This window comes from Meleagris gallopavo, chromosome 3, assembly GCF_905368555.1.
Source record: "Meleagris gallopavo chromosome 3, MGAL_WU_HG_1.1, whole genome shotgun sequence".
NCBI lineage: Eukaryota > Metazoa > Chordata > Aves > Galliformes > Phasianidae > Meleagris > Meleagris gallopavo.
The window spans coordinates 48376028-48390054 of NC_139406.1; the positions used below are offsets into that span (position 1 = coordinate 48376028).

Here is a 14027-nt window from a genome sequence, read left to right on the forward strand (position 1 = left end):
CTTAGCTCTTTTGAGGAGGAAACATCTTTATTATTTTAACAGTCCTGTTCTGTAGAGAGAGAATCTTTTTTTTTTTTTTAACCCAAGCTCTACCATTTCTGAAGTGTTTGAGAAGAGAGTTCACTTCCCATTTGTGTTCTGGAAATCCATGTTCTACAGACTGGGATTTGCTGCCTCAGGAATTCAACCTTTAACAGATTTTAAGATTTACTAAGCTAATGTGGCTTGCTGTGCTACAAGTTTGAATTCACTGCTAAACAAACAAACAACCAAAGCCCCCAGTCAGCTTCTCAGCAAGACACTGATGTAGGAAGTGCTCAAGCTTACGTTCCCTGACCTCATTACTTGAATGCTATTAGATTTGGTGTCTTGACTGTTAATTGAATTTTGTCTTGTGCAAAAAACAGGTATAACAACAGAAGTTCAACTGCAGTGATAGGATTAGAAACTAGCTGACTCCTTTTCAAACTCAGGCTAAACTAAATTACCGTTCATTGGGAACGCTTTGTTTATCTTCTGCTTAGTTTTTTTTTTTTTCTGGGCATCTATTACCTTACCCAATAGTATGAAAGAAATATACCAGAGATAATTCTCTATTGAAAAGGTAAAAGCTGTAACTTAAAGTTGGAAGTAACTTCCTATTTTCTTTTGATTTTAGGGATGCGGAGAGGCTTGAAGAGTTTTACACGAAGAACCAACAGCTCAGAGAGCAGCAAAAGGCACTTCATGACACAATCAAGGTTCTAGAAGACAGGTGAACTAGTGTATTTTTTTGTTATAGTTTGGGGGTTTGTTTCAGAGTAGCTCTGTATATTTTGCAGTGTTGTTTGTAAGCCAGTCCTTTTCTAATACAGGCCAGACAGTGTGTTTTAAAGAAGCATAGAATTCAAATTCTTCTGAGTGAATCAAATTGTTATTTTCTACATGCTTAGCTCAGTAAAGGCAAATTGAAGTTTAACGAGTTAGTCTGGGATGCAGACAGCCACATTCTTTTTAATCTACATTTTTTGAATTAAATTTTCTATCGGTCATAGAATAAGACAAATACAAAACCCTAGGGTAAGCTCTGTAATGTATTTTGAAACAAATGGAGGGATTCATTAAGAAATCTTTCAGTTTTGCAGGTCTGTTCTGTGTAAATTTCATCACTTGTTCTGTCTCTTGCCACTCTGATTCAGCCACTCTGATCACTTTTTGATCTGTTTTGCCTTTCAATTTTCTGCTTCTGTTGCTGCAGCAACAGTTTGTTGTTACAGCAAACCAAAACCAATAGATGGGAGATTACAGAGCTTTTTTCATCCTCTTAAAAAAAAAAAAAAAAAAAAAATCTGCTCTGGAAAGTGTGTGTTTAAATTTCTTGCTAAAAGACTCTTAGAAGTTTTCTGTGAACAGAAATTATTTTCTCACATTAAATGAAATTATTTTCTCGCATTCCTATGTTACATCAAATCTTAGAGCTGCAATACTCAAAACTTGCTTTCAACTCTGATTCTCTGTAAAATGCATTAGGCATAAACTTGTAGCCAGGTAGGTATTAAACTTTCACAACACCTGAATAGAGAGAGATTTGTGTGGAGAGTAGAGTGCTCTAATCCCTTGGAGATGAAATATATACTGGAAAACAAACAAAAAAATAAATAATATTTAAAATAGTTTAATTCAGGAAGATGATAAAAGCTATGAAGAGGCATCTCCAGTACTTTACTTTTTCCATTATTCCACAATATTAAAATACTTATAAATCAAGCTTTTATTTCCAATATTAAACTGCAGAATTGGAAATTTAACTGTTTTTTTTCAATCTGCTAATAGCAGCAAAGCACAACTCTTAGCCAACTAGTATCTTATTTAGTAATCAAAATAATCTGTCTCTTGCTGAGATTGTTGTTGTATACCAGAAATAAAATACTTGTGGTTATCATCTATAAACTGCGCACACATTTCACAGCATAAATAAATGTGTCAGATAAAGTGTATTAAAAATTGTCTTTTTCTGGTCATAGATGAGCTTTAAACAACTAATCTAGACCATTAGAAAACATGGAGGCAGTGCCTCATACGACCTTTTAGTTCCACTTCTAAGTATTTGGTTTTAAGTTAAAGGTTTTCATATTTATTTGATATTTGTTACAGGTGGAGCTGTGTGTTTGTCCTTTTTATTTTACCAGTTTGGTAGTTTTGCTGTTCGAACAGTCAGTTAAGTGCGGATAGCTGCTTTATGTATGGCATTATTTTTATAAAGTTTTATTCTCTTAATGTTACTGAAGGTTAAGAGCAGGATTATGTGATCGTTGTGCTGTAACTGAAGAACATATGAGAAAGAAACAGCTGGAGTTTGAGAACATCCGACAGCAGAATCTTAAACTCATCACCGAGCTTAGTAAGTTTTATCCACAAGTCTGCACAAAAACAAAAGCAGTGTGTTTTATAAACTAGTACTATGTGAATTCCTATCACTTCATAGAATGTATGTATGATGGTTTTTGTAAGTTCAAGAAGTTCTGTCAGGAGATTCAGCAGTCTGAAAATATGAACACATGGCAATTACTTGTCATTTGAACCACCTTCATATAGATTGAAGTGCTAATGCTGCAATTGTATTGATGTGGAAAATCTTACAATATGACGTAGCGGAGCTAACCTGACTGCTTTTGTTTGTTCCTGGAGTCAAAGTATAAAATAACAGATAACATGGTTTCCAAAGGCAGCCTTGACTTCAGAAGTAACTAGTGATCAGAAAGTAGCAGGTTCAAAAGTTGCCTGAGTCAGGCTTGTGTCATGTGGCATTTTTGTCCATGGATCTGAGAGAGCAATTCATTCATCTTTACAACACTGGCTCACTTGTGTGCACACAGACGAGAGTAATTAATGATTTTGTGGAACTAATGTGTTAAGTTCTTTACAGAAAGAGTGGTGAGGTACTGGAAAAGGCTGCCCAGAGAGGTTGTGGATGCCCCATCCCTGGAGGTGTTCAAGGCCAGGTTGGATGGGGCCCTGGGCAGCCTGGTCTAGTGTTAGATATGGAGGTTGGCGGCCCTGCATGCGGCAGGGGGGTTGGAGATTCATGATCCTTGAGGTCTCTTCCAACCTGGGCCATTCTGTGATTCTGTAGTGTGATGATGTACTAACTGCAACACCTTTGCCTTTTCTAACAATCGCTTCATAACACTTCTAATGGCTAGCTTGAAAATTCATTTTGGTAAGGCATAGAGGATGTGTGGCATTAAGATTTAAGAATTGATTCAATTTCCTTAGAAGACCTATCAAAATCACATATAACACAACGATATTGGATGTGAATTGATTTTGTTATTCTCTATTAATTGCAGTGAACGAGAAAAACAGCTTGCAGGATGAAAATAAAAAGATATCTGAACAGTTCCAGCAACTGCAGAAGGAATTGGAGTAAGTTTTGGGAGTCTCTGGTTTTTATTGAATCTTGATAGTAGTGTCTGGGAATATAAATGTTGACCTGTAAATCTTTTAAACTTGAGGTTATTCATTTTAATAGACTGTGAAAAGGTAGTCTAATGCCATTTTATATGAACAACGTAAAACTAACATCTTTGTATTACAGAACTTGCATACACATACATACACATATATACTCCAGGGCTTTTGAGTGGAAAAGGTGGATAAATATTATGGAAATTCAGTTTGACTTCGTGGTTGCATAACTCCATGCACTGTGCATTGTGAAGTCTTGCCTCTTGTACATTTATTTCTGTATAGATTCTGTACAGTTTCCTTCTAGGATAAGATTACAGAAACGACTTTTTTTCTAATAGTCCGAGTTCCAAAATATTTCAGTAAAGTTTTGAAATAAACTTCTGATAACCTTACAATTTTAAGAAGAAAGCTGCTGATTAAAAAAAGAGCTATAAATTAACTGTTAATCTGCATTCTGATATGATACCAAGAATGTACCATATGATGTAGTTAATAAGCAATATGGTACACTGTGCAAGCCAGAGGTAGTAATTCCTTTCTTGTACAGCCACCGTCTAACATCATCCAAAATTTAGCTCAATTTTTGCTGTCTATGAGGAAGTCGTGTTGGCAGATGGGAATGGGATGGGTTGTGTAGGCTTGATGTGTAAGGATTTTTCTGCACGTAACTTTTTTTTCTTATCTTCATCTCAGAGTAACTTTGTTATAGGACTCAAGCAACTCAGAGCTCATATCAGAAGGCCTGCGGTTCTATTCCTTTTGTATTTTTCAGTTTGTCTCCCATCTTTGCACCTTGTTCATTTCATCTCTTCAAAATAATTCATAATTATTAATTAATAATTAAATAATTAATTAATAATTCCTCACACTAGAAGTATCCATTTTCAAGACACATTTCTGTTTGTTTTCTACTGTATAATTCATTTTTGAGAATGTTTGATGTCTCTGGCAGCAGCTTTTTTTTGTGATGGCATTTAGGGACTACTTTTTGACTTGCACAGAGCTAAGATATGGGGAAAATATTTTTAGCAGGCCAATTGTTTCTACAGGGCTGTGCCAGTAAATGTAATGAGTACTCCATCAGCTAACATAAATTTGTGATGTGACTAGATGAGTACATTGTTTTCTGTATGTTCTGATTTAAGATATTGCTAGTAGATGGCACAGCATTCCAGTTACAGTATTTTCTCAGTATATGTGCTAGAAAAAAGGAATTACAGAATCATACAATAGTATTCACTGAGATGTTAGAGAAGAAAATGGATGAATCGATGTTTGTTGTTAAATGTTCACAGTTGGTCATGGTAAAAAGCAAAGCTTTGGAAAAAATTCTCCTCTGAAGCCAGACAGCTTCCAGTAGTTTTCCCATCATATTATTCACTTATTTTATGTAAGCTACCACGGATCATTTTAATGCGAACAGAAATATATCCCTATTTCCTCTTCCTCCCCTAGATCAAAACCTTACGTTTTTCTCTTTATAATTTAGAAATTATCTTTTTGCCCATGTTTTCTCCTGAGAGTCATAAGGAAGAGTGCTACAAAAGATGACCAAGCAGGCAGGGTTAGATTTCCTTATGTTTATCTTGCACTGCTTCTTCCATTTTTTCTACTACCACCACTGTATTACAGGGAGCAATACCCTCATTAGGTACCAAACAAACTCAATTAAAGTTAAAGGAATTGGAATTAGCTTCGTTTTTGCTTTCTTTCCATGGCTAGGTAAGAATTCTTGGAAAGAAAGTTCTAGTTATTTGTTAAGCAAATTTTTGTATACTGACTCTAAAATATACTGTTAGAGATGACTATGAGAGAGAATAATGTTAGTTAACTCATGTTTTGCATTGTTTACATTGCTGTTATGAGTGATTTGCATTGCTTTTTGTGCTACTCTGAAAGCTTCTGTGAGGTGAATAAGAGGTAACATCAAATGGTCTGGAGAGGGGTTGCTTTTGGTATAACACTGTTCATTACAGTTCGAAATTGTCTGAAAGCTTCATTCTACGTTTAAAGAGAGCGTTCTCAGGGTATGCATGGAATTCCACCCAGGAAGAGTACGTTAGTCCATCCATTCGATGTTTCATTAACGAATATACTTCAGAGGATGAGACACAAATGACACAATTCTCGTTCGGTGGTTTTCGTTGGCTGGTGTTTTCTGCCCCCCCTCCCTGCCCTCCCAAGGAAAACATTTTCTGTGGTGCAGTAGCAGGATGCTCACTTTTGATGTGAAGAGCTGGGGTTGTACGCTGTTCTTGGGTTTAATGGGGCAATTTTAAATTTGTTGTTTAAAAGCTTGCTAGTAGTAGTATATATGTATTTATTTTACAGTGATATTATTGAGATGTCTATATGTTCTAAATTCTTGTTTTCTTAAACCACGTGATTGTCCTGCATGCTAAAACTAGATCTTTGCATTTTGTGAACTCAAAGATTTATATGACCACCTAATTTGGTCTCCAGGGAGCAAAAGCAACAAGCAATGGATGTAGAAGAAGGTGTCATTCCAGATTCTCCAGTTCTTACTTCTTCATTTTCTATGGTTAATCGTATGAGGAGGAAAAAAGAGAATAGGCATATCCGATACACAGAGCATACACAGCCAGATTTGGAACTGACAAAGAGCAGCAGTGGTAAGAGAGAGTATTGTTTGGTTGGGTTTTTTTAAACCATGCTTCAAAAATTTAAAGGATTAAGGAGTAAAAGACATAAGTTTGATTGCGAAGAGTGAGAACTAAACAAAAAAAAGTCTCAGTTGGTCTTCTGCCTGTTTTTTGGTTTGTAGTTTTGTTTTCTATTTATTCAGTAATATATGAATGTGTATATAAATGGATATGTTGAGTGCTGAATGGCTTTAGCAGCAACTGTTATATCACAGCTCAAAGCTTGTTTTAACCTCTTACTAAATGCAGTGGTTTCCTGATCCTTAAATCTGCTGTAACTCCAGTCTGACCAAAAGAGTTTGACTTGTGTGTACAGCTCTATCACCACCTAGTGGAGAGTGAAACAAATATTTAGCCACTTTCTGCAATTATCCTGCACTTAAAGTAATATTTCTAAAACCCATAGATATCTTAATTCTAGGAGCTATACCATCTTTTTTTCTCTAGCCCCAATACAATCTTTGCTTTTTTGTGTGTGTGCCAAGTCCGGAGATACTTTGCCAATTTGATTTCCAAACTTGCTTCTGTAATGTCATAGAAATAGCTCTAATGTATTTTGACCATAACAGCTATTTTTGAGGTAAAGGACTTTTAGTTTGTATTCTAATGATACACAGGAAATATGATAAACAATCCAGGTGCTTTTAATGCATTAATTTATCTTCTGAAATAATAATTTCAAAAGTATTTTAAGAACATATGTGATTGGATCTAAATATAAGTCTTGACTAAAAGCTTTCCAAGAATAAAAGCAGAACAAATGTGGGGGAATAGGGTGAGTTGGTTATTCATGCCCTTTATTTTAAGCATCTGATTTTGGCGTTGTGAACAGCTAATGATATAAATGCCTGTCTTGATTAATGGTTAAGAAAGGCAATTGGTGTCCAGGGCTACATGACACTCAGAAGGTTGGCCATTATTCAAATCACAGTTTTTTTGCTTTTTCATTAACTTAGCTGGTGCGGAAATTTATTCTCTTTGACAATTCACTCTTTAATACTTTTGATGCTGTATGAAGAAATGAAATATTGACTGGATACTACTGCTTATGCAATCAGTGTAGAAAGTGATACAGGTTTGTGTCAGTGTTATTTTATGGCTGACTAGCAGGGGATATATCTGAGAGACAGAGAATTAATGTGAAATATTAAAAATAATCAGATGTCCTTAGGTGAATGGATCTACTAACACACCAAAATTCATATTCAACTGCTGTTAGGACTAGGATGTTGGTTCTGTATCTGCATATGACTGTGACACTAGGCTATGTAGTTTCATCACATGATAATGTTTATACAACTTTTCCTAGAGTTTCAAATTCCTCTGTATTCCACACAAGCAAGCAGTCATCATGAAGAAGAGAGACTAGTGGCAGACACCTGTGATCCACAACTGTCCCCTGTACCAAGTAAGTGTATTAATAGTTTTAGTTCTAATTCTGTTTGAAACAAGGAAAATCTTACTACAGATGAGGAGTTAGAAACAACTGAGGTTCAGTTTGTGATCCTTCCTTTTAAACAAAGGATCCAGAAAAAGGAAATCTCTTTTAATCACAGAACTGCTTCTGAACTGCCTACCTCGATGCCAGTGGATAATGTGATCTGGTAGCGTAGCATTAGGGCTTTGAGTCAAGAAATGAAAAGAATCTCAGTGCAGCTCTTACTGCTGATTTGTTTTGTCAACTTGTTTAATTGAGTTATGTCTGAGTTGTCAACTGTAATATGAGATAAAAGACTCCAAGCATTGCACTTATTCTGAAGTGAGTATGTAACATTTATAAGTGCTTCTATTAATTATCCCTTTGTACTTGTGAATTGATTATAAGTCTTTAAATCTTAAATCTTTCTCCATAAACAATTCTTTGACAAGAATTTTGTGTCCCTGATTTTTTCCTCTGAAGTATTTAACTATAAATGATTGTGAGAGTCAGTGTTGGAATTATTCATGCAAGTCAGGGTTATGGATTGTGGTTCTTTTACTTTCCCATCAAATTATCACTTTGTCTCAGTTTAATAAATGAAATAGCATTATGCCCCTGAAAGAAGGGAAACTCACTTCTTGGCTTTCATAATAAAAACACAAGAATAATAAAAGTGTCACATAGGAAATAAACAACGCAATCTTTTTTCTTTTAATAGTCAGTATTCCTGTTCTACATGTTGTTCTTAGGTTGCTCATACCCTGGACTGGGAGTTTGAAATATAACTTCTGCATAGATTTGTATTTTAATTTTGGGGAATTTTATACCAACAGGAATCATATGTTTCTGTGATAGTGCAGCAGTTTACTCTCATCAGAAATTCTTCTTTCCCTTCACTCCACTCATTGCTTCCATATGTGATTCTGTCTGATACAGGTCAAACTATTTCCATAATAATTAGATTTCAGTTTGTGATATTGTTTTGTTTTAGTTTGGCATTTGTATCCCTTGTGTAAATAGATTAAGATAATATATTTATATATGTAATTTAGTAAGTGAATTTCTTTATATTCATAAAGATAAACCGAGGATGGGAGGTTATCCTCTTCCAAAGCCATCTTTTAACTTGGCTGCGGTTGTTGCAGAAACAATTGGACTTGCTGTTCAGGATGAATCCGTAAGTGTTACTCACAGATTTCTCACATAATCAACTTCTTTGCCAATTGTTTTGGAAAGCAGTGTTTTTCAATTTGGCATTAAAATTCTGCAGAACTTATTTAAAGTTCCAGTAAGCTCACTCTAGCTTACTTTTTCTGATATAATAAAGGATTTCTATAGCAAGAGGGGAGATAACTGAGCTGACTTCTCTGCACACAGTGGAGGCAGGAGGGGCCATGGTTCTTGCTATGAACACGTATTTCAAGTTTGACTAAGGTAGTGGCATAAATCTTAGGATCTGCTTGTGCAGTAATCAAGTCGTAACGCACTGAAAAAGCTTACTTGGTGCTGAGGTTCTTGATGTATTCAATGTTTTTGCTTTGTAAGTACAATGAAGATGATAGTAATTTTTTCCTTTAAATAGAAATAGTACCTGTGTTTATATGTAAGTGTCTGAAGGAATTTTTAAGTTTCCGTAAGATTTCTTTAAAAGCTGCTGGTGAAAAGTTCATCTTTCTTTTAGTTTGTTACTTTTCAGAGTGAATGGTCATAATTGAATGGGGCTTTGGAGTATTTATATGTAATTCTAGCATGCTTATAAACTTGAACAGCTTTTAACATTTTCATTCTTTGTTTTACTTCATGACTTGCAAGGAGTCTCAGAGCGTACTGAGTTCTCCCCACGCTAGTGCTGCTATGAACCAGGCTCCAGAGGGCATACATCCTGAAGACTCAAGAAAACATTCAGCTTCTGAATCAAGAAATGAAGACAACAGTTTAGGGTGTGTTTGCACTCGCTAAAATAATGTTGTTTTAAACAGTGTCTTCCTTTAAAGGTACAGACACAGAAATAAAACTATTTTCATATTATCCAGTTTTCTTTGGTGTAAGTCACCACTAGAAAAAAAGGAACTGATAAAATGCAAAGCTATGGACTTCCTTTTCAGAGTTGTGATGTGTGAGCTTTTGATGTATGCAGTCCTTTCCTAAATGACTTTTTATCTGTTCTACTGATAACAAGTGAAAACCAGAGCAGTTAAAAAACAAACAAACAAAAAAAAAACAAAACCATGAGAAACCAAAAACAAAACTTGCACGTTTTTCCTTCATTTGCAGAAGCTTTGAGATTCTGTTGTCATGGTTATAGAATCTCTTCAAGAACCTACATAAATTATTTTCTCAACCCTTCCCCCTTTCTGCCATTTCACAGTACTTAAAGGTAGGCAGTCCTTCAGTAGGAGAGATTCCTTACTTCCCAGACCATAAGTTTCCCTGTTCTTTTTTTTTTTCCTGTTTTTTGTTCATTTTAGTTAATATTCTGACAGCTTCTTGCAGATCACTGATGGGAAGTGTTTAGGTTTTTTCCCACTTTCTTTTCCCAGACACCAGAAAATGATTTTATCTCTCACTGTACTCAGTCTTTCAGGTCCATCTCAAAACACTCCACCACGCGTTGACTGGGATTCTCAAGTAGTTTCTCCTGTTTTCGGAGCTTCTAGCAATACGCGGAACAACTCAAGTACAAGTCATGCATCTTGTATTTTAGATTCTGATTCGAAGCCTAATGTCAAAATCAACCTCTTCAACAATCCTTCCGGTTCCAGATCTCATAAAAATAGGTCAAAATCTGAAGATGTTGCTTTTGTTGCACCACTGAATCTTGGAACTGAAATCAATTCAGTTATCAACCAGGTCTCTAGCAACAGGCAAATGGTTTTGAAAAAGAATAGTAATGAGGTTGTAACTTCTGTTGGAAACACCTGTGCAGCTAAAAATGAGGTGATCAAGAGCGATTTCCTTCTCGTACACCAGAAGCAGCCAGAGGGACGGGGTGCTAAGAGAAAGATAGCTGAAGATGAGCATATAATTAGCTGTGAAAATGCATCCTTCAACAAAGAGAACTCTGCACCCTTTCGATCAGATATTCAGCACATTAATGGGGAACACACAGGTGATAAGCCCTTGGACCTGTCTGACCGCTTCTGTGGAGTTCGTTGTCAAGAGAAAAAACAAGGAAGTGAGGAGACCTGTAAGAATAAACTGAAGCAGGTGACTCTGTATGATGTTTTTTTGCAACTAGGGAAGCCCATTCATGAGGGTTCATCGTCGGTTCAGAATGCCAACAATGAGAGGAGCTTATTTGGCAGAGATATGCAAGGGGAACCCTACGTACAAGAGGCAGTGCTGGCAAAAACATTTGCAGATACAAAAAAACAGATCCATATGAAAGAAGAAGTCCCTCCTTTAAAAATAACACTACTGCCAAGTACTGTAGACACAGAGCAAGTTTTTAGTGATGTGAAGGTATGTTTTTTTTTCTCAGTTTTTCTTCTCTTGAAATGCCAAATTTAAGTCTTGGGAAACAATAAAATTGCAATATGTTGTTAGGTTGCCAGTGACCATGTACCAAACAGAAAGAAAACAAGGACAGGGCATGGAGAGTCTGAACCAGCATCTGTACTTCAACCAAACCCTTGTAGACTATCAAAAAATAAAGTACTGCCAAATGAGCAAGGTAACTTAAGGAAATTGTTCATTTTAGTACCTTATCCTCGTAGCTTATGCTACAGATGAATAGAATTCTTTATATCCTGTCTTCTCACACATTATCACTTTTCTGCTTTATATTTAGTCTCTTTCTGTTCTGTGCTTCTCGAGATCACACTTAGATGTTCAGTTATAATCTGTTGTATTTCATTAGGCTTTCCTTTAGTAGTATCTCCCTGTATTCTTTTGCCTCTATATAGTGAATGTATCATTGGCATTCAGCTGTAAACTCAACAAAAAATGAATGATCTTATATTTTATTTATTTGGCATGTTTTTCCGCACAGTGCCTTACTGCAGCTCGTGAATTACAGAGAGTTTAAACTCAAGCTTCCTGAAATTTTATTTCACTGTCTACATCAAATGCTTGAAAACTGTTTTCAGGTGTAAAAAAAAAAAAAAAAAGCCATTTTGTTAATGCCTTATGATCTATTAGAGAAACTGATTCCATGAAATACTTTCCTTGGAAGTTGTATATCCTTTCTGAAGGTGATCCCAGTGTTTTTTTATTTTTATAATTGGGATTGTAGTATTACCTATATTCCTTAGCTGTGCTGTTGCACTGCATACTTGATGTAGAAATACTTAAAAGTTTACATTATAAGTTTAAAAAAAAAAAAAGAGTGGTTGGTGTTGCTATGAAGCTTGAAATCTAAACTTCTAGTTCACAGCTGCACTGGGAGCCATCCCTAGAACAATGACCAGACACTACTGTACTCTTGTGTCCTAAGAATTAACTGTTGTATTCTTACTAATCTAATGTCTTCTATGCAATTTTAACATTACTTGATTTGAACAGTACAGAGATTTTTATCAGCAAGAGTATTTATGTATTAAATACCTTGTAGAAATGTATAGGCATGGTGTGCTCCCTGAATATGGCAAAAAACCCCACCAAAATAACAAACCTTGAAATGTTTTCTTTAAAGATTCAGAAATACATGATTTACGTTTATTGTATTTGTTATTTGAGAAAAGTCAATTCTTAAAACCAAAGATGAAAAGAAATCGAACCTAAATTTTACATATCAGATGCTACTTACAGAATTTGATTCTGATTTGTCTTTTTTTGGTCATATTCTCTGTATCCAGACCTGAAAGAAAAACCTTTAGAAAACCTTCAGTGGAGCATAGACCCAGGAGCTGATCTTGCACAGTACAAAATGGACGTAACTGTGATTGATACGAAGGTGAGCCATCGCTTTGCAACAGGTTGGCATGTTCCAGAAGATTAGAAAAAAAGTCTTTAGATGTCATCTCCTGAACTTTGTTCCAGGCAGACCAAACCTACTTGCTCACTAAAATCAATTTCACTCACTTGACGCTTTTTCACATTCCTGTATAATGTTTGTTTATTCGCAGCATAGTTCAGTTATCCTGTAACATTTCAGCTGTCTTGTTGTATTTGATCAACTTTGCCATGTGGGTATTCAGGATGAAATGGATGGACTTGATGATATCTTGGGATTTTGTTGAAAACAAAAATGTTTCAAATCTCATTTTTCCTGTGAAAGCCTTCATGAAGACATCTCTCTTTGTTAAGTAATGGAAAATGTGCAGATCATGACAATTATTCTCCTTACATTTGAGTACAGGTTGCCTACTAGGAATTAGAAATTGCCTGTGAGAATTTTCCTGAAATTTATTGGCTTTCTTTCAAATAAGATCTATCTTAATGTGTTTTGAATTGAGACTGACTGCTTTTGAATTTTTGTATGATTAATTTTTCTCTTTGTGGAATTTTAACATGAAAGCTTTAAGGAATTTCTTGTCTAGGAAGTAATGTAATTCACCAGATAAATGTCTGAAGATTTTCCAGGAACAGTGACAAAATGGTTTTAGATATATAATAGTAATACTGATTATACCAATTGTTTCTGAGTGTAATTGTCAAATTTCCTTTTTTATTCAGGATGATTCTCAGTCAAGAATTGGAGGGGAAGTTGTTGATATGGATTATACATATGTTAGTGAAAGTGTGCTACTGAAAATGAAAAATCCAGAGCAAACCCAGGAAAGCAGTCCAAGTAAGACTTTTTTCCCCTCTGGATTTATTTTTTTTTATTGTTGTTTATTTGGGGGGGGGGGAGAAGACGAAGGATAGTTTTTTCCCATATGTGATTAGATAATATAAACTGTCTTGCAGCAAAAAACACATTTATTTTTTGCAGTTATAAAGATCAGCCTGTCTACTAGTACAATGGATGGTGAGTTGTTTCTTTATTTAAACTTACATGGTTTAAACAAGGTTTGTTGCGAGACAAAGCCAGAACTGTGCTTTTACAGTGCTTTAGAAGTTAAATACTTTTTTTCTAGCCTATAATGAGCACACTTGCAACTAGGTGCTTTGAAAGGCTGCTAGGTAATCATATCAGACTTTCTGTGGAAGACCAATCTCATTTTTAATAGCATATAATTAGAACTAGTGTAGTTAAAAATGAATCCAGATGTGTTTATATCACATCTAACATATGATATGTGGTGAGCTGTGGTTGCAGGGCCAAGACTTCTAACACTGATTGCATTCTGGTTTTTGCTTTGAATGTGGTGGTGGTCATTTTCTATTGTTGTTTTAGTTCTCTTGTTGTTTTTTGCTTGCTTGGGGATGTTTGCTATTGTTGCTTTTTGTTTCAAGATTTTGCAGCTTGATCACATTTCTGTAGTTTATTTCCTACACAAAGAAAAGCATTTCCTTCTGCTTGAAAGAGTCCATTATTGCAACAAACAAAATCTCATGCACATACTGTTGAAGTTTAAAGGTATATCAAAGTGATTCAGCAGTTAATCGAA

General features: G+C 35.3%; 1 protein-coding gene across 5 annotated transcripts in view; it reads left to right on the top strand.

Moving 5' to 3' along the window:
• Positions 1-14027, top strand: part of RBBP8 (RB binding protein 8, endonuclease) — a 38497-nt gene that overhangs the window by 14914 nt on the left and 9556 nt on the right. For 4 of the 5 annotated variants that reach the window (XM_085220879.1, XM_085220880.1, XM_085220878.1 and 1 more), the window contains 12 exons: positions 659-754; positions 2268-2380; positions 3330-3405; positions 5914-6083; positions 7423-7521; positions 8613-8710; positions 9346-9473; positions 10110-10995; positions 11080-11206; positions 12330-12427; positions 13150-13264; positions 13409-13444. In XM_085220879.1, coding sequence (XP_085077005.1) covers positions 659-754; positions 2268-2380; positions 3330-3405; positions 5914-6083; positions 7423-7521; positions 8613-8710; positions 9346-9473; positions 10110-10995; positions 11080-11206; positions 12330-12427; positions 13150-13264; positions 13409-13444 — 2042 coding nt within the window. The remainder of the gene's footprint in view (positions 1-658; positions 755-2267; positions 2381-3329; positions 3406-5913; positions 6084-7422; positions 7522-8612; positions 8711-9345; positions 9474-10109; positions 10996-11079; positions 11207-12329; positions 12428-13149; positions 13265-13408; positions 13445-14027) is intronic. The other variant, XM_085220881.1, reaches the window with a different exon arrangement.